The sequence below is a fragment of the Prorops nasuta genome, unplaced genomic scaffold (assembly GCF_024137725.1).
Source record: "Prorops nasuta isolate Cenicafe-Biocafe unplaced genomic scaffold, Cenicafe_Pnas_1.2 PNAS00031, whole genome shotgun sequence".
NCBI classification, from domain to species: Eukaryota; Metazoa; Arthropoda; class Insecta; order Hymenoptera; family Bethylidae; genus Prorops; species Prorops nasuta.
The window spans coordinates 2,395,420-2,403,433 of NW_027116828.1; the positions used below are offsets into that span (position 1 = coordinate 2,395,420).

Below are 8,014 nucleotides of genomic sequence, written 5' to 3' on the forward strand. Positions count from 1 at the left end.
CAATGATGCTCACCGTAATCTGCAAAAGAAATTAACACAAAGTACCATGAACTATTATAATAACGTATAATGTACACAATGCTATTACACTTATCTGATGCTATTGACTCCTTGTTTTGTCCATCCTTTGAAACCCAAGCACAGTAATATGACAGCACCTCAATTAAGTCAACAATCACCTTATCCTTTGAAAATAGGTTACAATAAGAACATAGCATTAAACGCAACCTACTTTACCGATGTTTACTTTACCCGAAAGAAACTGTTACCGACATACCGACTTCGTTATCTTACGGATATTCTGCATCAGTGTGAGTGAATCTGTCAGCAGCAAACCTACGTCACTGCTACGTCATATCACATGGATAGACCCTTGAATTTGTGTAGGTATCCCCATCCTCCTCAAAAGAAAGCCGATCACACCGATGTGGCCTAAAGTAGTGTGAGTAGCCCCTACCTTCTACTCTTGACTGGCGCAGTAGCCACTTCACACTCATAGGGGCTTACGGCTTTGTGTGCTTGCCATCCCTGTTCAACTGTTTCTGTTGCAAAAAGGGCCATTTCTGGCAACTCTGGGCAGAATTCCAAGTCCAGATGGTCGAGCTGTCAAAGTTGAGCGTCCATTTTGTTTACCTAGCAACCGGATATTGGTCGCTAGCCGGTCGGCTTGAGCTTCGGGCGCGTTCTCGATGACTAAGTAGTCGCTCGCAGCGCTCGATTCTTGCTGGATGATTTGCTCAGCACAATCCATAGCGTTTATAGAGATGTCAACCGGGGCTGCTTCCTGTAGGAGGGAAGCTCCGGGAGAGTATTGATCGCCATCTTTGGTGTTTTTAGGCGCTTTCTTTACAGAAATGGAGCAGCTGGCATTTTTTAACGATGTGGCGGCAGGCTGCTCAGCCGTCGCCATTATCGGAGCAGAGTTTACAGTCCCCTGCTCAGAGACGGATTTTTGGGTCTTCATATGGTTCCCACTAGTACGGTGGAAGAAAGGTCGACCCGGGCAGAGCCACCATTGCCCGGGCAAGCCTTATACTCTTCAGGGGGCGGTAGGTACCTGCAGGAAAATGTTTTTTATAGAGGTTGCACGTCCTCACGGACCGGGCGGTTAAGCCAAGCCCCCCGAACCCGCCGCGAGCAGCGTACCCGGGTCGCGCATGAACCAAGGTTGTTGGAGCCCGTGGCGAGTCTTACGGTGTTCGGAGAAGGTTGCGCTTCCCTTCCCCAGCTCAGGTGACCCCGGGGTCACCATGCCCGTACCTTCTGCAAGCAGAAAGCCCTTGAGGCGCCTGAGATTCGTTTAGCCGCCCCACAGGGGGGTTACCAACGGCACCGCGTGGAGGTAGAATCCAGACTTGGTCAGGAGAGGCTAAGTTTTCCGCATCCTGACCCAGCGACAGAGTCTCTGAAGGATCTCCAGTGCAGACGCGACTCAAAGTAAAGCCGACCGTCATCTTCATTGATCAGAGAGAGACAGTGCAGCCACCGTCAACACCCTAACACCCTAACTCAGCGGACGCGCGGCGCGTAAAGTCAACGCACGGGATGAATTCAGTTTCAAAATTCAGTGACTTTGAATTTGATTTAGCTTGTTAATTAAAGGTGCCATTACATGACGCGTCTACTATTACCAGCTTCATGGGTGAACAAGATCGACTTTTATAAAAAGTAATCTCAGAACTGCACTTGCAAACCTTTGCTTTTCGCCGATATTCAATTATTTTAACATACTGAATAATCTTTATAACATTTTTAAATCATGCAGGTTTATAGCCCATTAAATTATGAAAATAACGTTATAATAATCATAAGAGTTGGTGACGCCTTTTTTTTTAAACAACAAAGGGTACTTGCACCCTAAAATTGAAACCTACTCACGTTTTGGAATTTTGAAAAACATTTTTAAGATAACATAAAACATATCAAATATTTATAAGCACATTTTCTTGTGACACAATAAATTGCAAAATTATCATTGCAATATTCACAAGGGTTTGTGACAATTTTTCTTGTAGTAACGAGGAAATGCTTCGTGCATACCGATCCAGTGAATGCCCTTAGAGAGGCAAAACATCGAGAATATCCTTATGAGGCTTCCATATTTTTGTCTTATTTCTTTTATTTTTGTAAATTACATGTTTGAAAGATGATTGGGTGATATCCGCAAGGAGGTCTAGGAAGGAAGGCTCCAGGGTGACAAAAACAACGCCCAGGAAATCTGGTAAAATCAGTTTATTTGATTTGAAAAAAAAATACAAAAGAATGAAAAGTGCTCCAAAGGAGGCTGAGCCGCAAATTGATAATCCACTCAAAGTTACAACTACGAAATCCCAACCCTGTGGTCCCCAGGTCCCCGGACAGGATTCCCCGTACCTGAGACTCCCAGGCAACGAAGATAGAGAGAAAGGAAGACGATTTCTTGGAGCCCAAGAAATCGACGATGGAGCAGAAATGCGTACTAAGAGACTTAGTGGCGTCGCAGGAAGGGAGGGCTGGCTAAGCTGCTGAGAAGAATGACAGAAAAGACAGAGTCTAGAGTCTAGACCGTTTAAATTGAGCCGCGCTTATCACGGAACTCTTGGGTATTGATATGTACAATAGACCCAAATAATAACAGCGAGAGAGAGAGTTCTACGCCGTGGGACACCTATCGGCCTCTGTTGGAGGTAGGAACAAGAGAGACAGAGTGTGAGCGGGAGCGAGACGGCCTGAGAGTCCCAGACCGCTCGTACCTACACTCCGATCTCCAACAAATCCTCCCCCGCATTGACTTTCCTGCGTCAATTCAGATGAATCTCGCAGATGTTGGAAATAAACTAAACTTATGTTCTAAAATTTGGAATGGTGAAACGCCGTAAATAAATACCATGGTGGAAAAGAAAAAGAAAAAAAAAACCTTTGAGCGAAGCTCCGAATGTCCACCAATGGTCGCAGACTAACTCATTTCTTAATGATGAGTTTGGCAGTTTTCAGCTCTAACGCTGGAGTCCAACGCAAGATCAATTTTCCTTGAGGATCCCAAGACTTCCACTGCCGATATTTCAAGACCGCATGCAATGGTATACGGTGTGTGAGCCCGAACGCCAAGACGGTAACGTATTTTGCTGTACGCTCCAGCTCCTTTGCGGTAGAATCATACAGGATTCCATTCTCCCAACTGCTCGCGTATAAAACAGCTAAATCAATTGCTGGTGCTGGTGTACGAGAAGGTCCCGCTATGGGTTCCATGACCACATCAGCTGATTCTGGTTCAGGTGGACAAGGCGGATCCTAAATGACCTGCATCCTGGAGTCCTCTTCTTCCTTCGTCGACACAAGCAAATCCGGAAGTTCAAGCAGAGAATCAACACAAGGAGCATCGTCCGAAAGACTCAAGTCACTGAAGGAAAGGTCCAGTACATCGGACGCGTTGGCTTCTTCGCCCCAAACTTCACTTAAGAACATTTCGACGTTGCCGACTAAATTAGGCACCTTGTCACTAGCCATGATTAAGGAGTACTGATTTAATAAGTAAAGCGTCAAGGTGATGAGATGTACGAGTCGGCAGATCAGAAGCCGTTGGGATTGTTTGTCAATATTTGTATTTATGCCGGGATCCTACACAGCTGGGTTAGGCTGCGTTGAATCTGTTTATTCGCTGTTTGAACCACAGCTACTCTTGCTACTGAGTCTGAACCGATTATTAAACGAATAATTCGGCCTAAGTTCCATTTGCAAGGTGGAGCGTTTGGAGTCTTAATTATAACGATGTCACCCTCACCAAAATCGTTATTTTTGATTTGCCATTTTGGACGAGATTGTAATGATTGCAGATATTCGCCCGACCATTTTTGCCAAAAAAGCTCGGTAATCCGAGTGATTTTCTGCCATCGATTTAGAGTAGATTCCTTTAAATCTAGAACGGACATTTCGGGTGGAGCGAGTAAAGAGCGACCAACCAAGAAATGCCCTGGCGTTAGACATTCTAAACTTTCAATGTCATCGCGTAAGCGGGAAAGAGGTCTGGAGTTTAGACAGGCTTCAATACGACAAATTAGTGTGGTCATTTCCTCGAACGTAGGAAGAAAAGTCCCAAGAACACGCTTTAGATGATGTTTTACGCTTCGTACCCCGCTCTCCCACAGTCCACCCCAATGAGGAGTGGCCACGGGAATAAATTTCCATTCTATTTCGCGTATAGGTTCAAAATCTATAGATTGCACATGTTTCAGAGAGCCTTGGAATGCAAGTTTCAATTCCTTATTTGCTCCTTGAAAATTTAACCCGTTATCAGAGTAAATCACCGCGGGTTTACCACGACGTGAAGTAAAACGAGCTAGAGCCGCCAAAAATGCATCCGTATCATATTTGGAGACAAGCTCAAGATGGATGGCACGAGTAGCCATGCATACAAAAACAACTATATAACACTTAACTGATTTCGAGTTTCGGCCTTGATGCAGTTTTACAAGGAAGGGCCCGGCGTAATCAATGCCAGTATGTTCAAACGGATGGCTACGGTTTACTCGAGCAGTAGGCAAAGATCCCATGAATTGTGTTCCTAGCTTGGCACGCTGACGAACGCAAGTGACACACCTATGTATTATGCTTTTCGCAGCGTTTCGTGCATTGATCACCCAATACTTTTGCCGCAATACTGTTAACGTAAGCTGTAGGCCACCGTGCAAGGTCGTGATATGTATATGTCGAATGAGCAGCTTGGTTAAATAATTAGTTGGCAAAATAATGGGATGCTTTTGGTTGTCTGACAAAAATGAGTGTTGCAGACGCCCACCTACTCATAGAATTCCTTGCGCATCTAAAAATGGTGCAAGAGAAAGTAATCGAGAACTTGACGGAACTGACTTTTTGCCTTGCAACGTCAATATATCGTTTAAGAAAGCAGCAGCTTGAATTATTTTCACAACACGCAGTGTTGCAGTGCGTAGCTCGAGAGCTGACAAGTGAGCGTGTTGACAAACATTTTTTCTACGCGCTCGATCTATAAATCGCAACACGTAGCTAACAACACGGATTAGATTTGCCCACGACGAATAGTTATGAAGAAATGACGGTAAATCGCGTGTAACATGATTTGTATATATCGAGGAGGTCTTTATTTCCTCGTTGGTTTCAAACATTAAAGGAGAATTTTCCGATGACGTTTCCCGAATTATAGAGGGTCCTTCCCACCAAAGCGTACAATGTATTAATAGGCTTGGATTAATCCCTCGCGAGTTGAGATCTGCAGGATTGGACTTAGTATTGACATAAGACCAATGAGCCTCTGGTAGACTTGACTGTATATATTCGACTCGGTTGGCTACAAAAACTTTCCATTTGGACGAATGTTGTGCAATCCAAGCCAGCACGATTTGTGAATCAGAAAAACAAAAAATGTCATGCACTGAACGTTTAAGTGATGACTTGATATGAAGCATTAGTTTAGTCAAATAAGCAGCGGCGACTAGTTCAAGACGAGCAATGCTAATTGCTTTAAGAGAGGCCACTTTGGCCTTTGCCATTACGAGGCTGACTGAGGTTTGACTATCACTATTGGTGAATTTGGCATACACCACAGCACTATAGGATACATTTGAAGCATCACAGAACCTATAGAGTTCTAATTTATCTGCTGCACTAAGTTGACCATTCCAGCGCGGGATATTGATTTTTGTTAATTCGCACATTTGCGAGTAATAAGACATCCATTTAGATTGGATAGGCTCGGGAACCTCGTCATCCCAATTAAGTTTGAGCAACCATGTGGATTGCATTATTTGCTTTAACACAATGGTGAACGGTGAGATCCAGCCTAAAGGATCGTAAATCTTCGCGTTTTCCGAGAGTAACATGCGCTTTGTTAACTTAGTGATGGAAGAAGGCGAGATTATAAACTGAAATGAATCAGAGCTGGTATTCCAAGATATGCCCAGCACTTTGCTAGTTTCGTTAAAATTTTCGCTATTAAAATTAAGATTAGCGTTACTAGAATCATTAGGAATTTCTTGGAGAGCTGTGCTTGCTGAATTGAAGGCCCATTTACTGAGCTCAAATTTACCTTTATCCAACAACTGAACTAATTGAGATTGGATATCGCGTAAATCTGCAAGGTTGTTAGCTCCAAAAAGAATGTCATCGACATAGATTGATTGAAGTAAGATGGACTTCGCGTCTGGGAAGTCATCACCGTGTTGATTTGCGAGTTCCTGCACTACCCGTGAAGCTAAAAACGGTGCAGGTCCGGTACCGTATGTGACCGTGTTCAATTGATATGCTTGAGTATTACCAGAATCATCTTTCCAAATTATAGATTGGAATTTTCTGTCTTCCGGACGAATTAGAATTTGGCGGGACATTTTAATAATATCGGTTATACCAACAAAACGAAAATCACGCCAATTCATAAGAATGGCTGTTATATCCTTTTGTAGTTTTGGCCCTATTAAGATTACGTCGTTGAGTGATAGACCACTCTGAGTTTTAGCGGACGCATTAAATACGACACGTATTTTCTGTTTTCCATTTTCGAGCTTAAATACTGCGTGATGAGGCAGGTAAACCAAGGAGTCTGTGTCAATCGCGTTTGTTGTGACCTTCTCCATATGTCCTAGCTGCTCGTATTCTCTAATGAATTTAGCATAGCTTTCGGACTGCTCAGGAGATTTGTTAATACGACAGAGAACTCGCTTTAAAGCTGATTCGGCGATGCTGCGAGAGGCTCCCAGTGCCGATTTGGAGAACTCTGTCTTGAAAGGCAATGCAACCTGATAGCGGTCTGATGGTAATTGAGTAACGTTGCTTGCGAAAATGTCCTCACATAATTGATCTTCAGGTGTCAGACTATAGGTGCTAGGTACTTCTTCAATTTCCCAAAAATCTCGCAGTGTTTTATCGAAGTCACAACAATGAAGAACGTTTACTGTTGCAGTATGCATGTGCGACGCAAGTGTACCATACACAACCCAGCCAAATAACGAATCTTGGGCTATCAGTGCACGGTTCGATGAATGAATTATTTGATTCAGTAAAAGCTGAGGGCAATAATCTGCACCAATTAAAATATCAATTGGATTTTTAACAGAAGCATATTCGTCCGCGAGGTCCAGAGAACCTAATTGAGGGAATTCAAGAGGTGAATACGACCGAGGACTATAATTCCTGATTTTTGGTAAAATTAATGCCGTCACCTTGAGTGAGGCCTGATCGTGTTTGACTGACTGTAAGATGAGTTCAGCTTTGCTCGAGACTTTACGTACCGCACCTCCTGTGACTCCGTAAATCGTTGCATTAACTTTGCGGCGTGTAACTCTTAATAACTGGGCTAGATTTTCCGTCATGAACGATGTTTGTGAGCCCGGGTCGACTAAGCCTCTAATCATAATTTGACGGCCATTTGGTGCTGTAGCGCGTGCAAGAAACGTAGCAAGGAGTGTCGTGCGTTCGTCCATGGCACTCACATGAGCAACAACAGAAGTCGAAGACTGATCAATGGTTTGAAGACTCGTGGGTGAAGCAGCTTGAGATGAATTACGTTGAGGCGTCGGATTAGCTTGTTTCTCAAAATGCAAAAGCGTATGATGTGCCTTGGAACATTTTTTACACCGAGAATTACTTCGGCAAGACGATATCGAATGTCCAGGTCTCAAGCAATTGATACAAAGTGAGTTATTTAGCGCTGCTTTATATTTGGCTTGAGGGTTCAAGGCAATAAAGCTGTTGCATTGATAGAGAGGATGATCCGCGTCACAATAAAGGCATTTTGGTTTATCCACGATTGCGTTGAGTGATTTCATCTACTTAGGACGAGAAGTTTTATCAGTAGTTTGTTTACTACCTTTGAATTTATTACTAATAGATTCGAGCATATTTATCTGCTCGGTGATGAACTCTAAAAACTGAGTGAAAGAAGGATATTTCAATACACGTCTTATTTCCTTCTCCCATTCCACAGTGATAACTTGATCTAGCTTGTTTGAGAGGATGTGGACCAATATGGCACTCCAACCATCAACTGGATATCCTAATGTCCTCA

General features: G+C 43.5%; 1 protein-coding gene across 1 annotated transcript; it reads right to left on the reverse strand.

Moving 5' to 3' along the window:
* Nucleotides 1–3,584: 3,584 nt before the first annotated feature.
* Nucleotides 3,585–7,775, reverse strand: LOC136783026 (uncharacterized). The gene is made up of 2 exons (XM_066742820.1): nucleotides 4,832–7,775; nucleotides 3,585–4,744 (listed from the first exon to the last, which is right to left on the reverse strand). Exons 1-2 carry the CDS (start codon nucleotides 7,773–7,775, stop codon nucleotides 3,585–3,587), a joined length of 4,104 nt encoding a protein of 1,367 aa, XP_066598917.1.
* Between the last annotated feature and the right edge of the window lie 239 nt (nucleotides 7,776–8,014).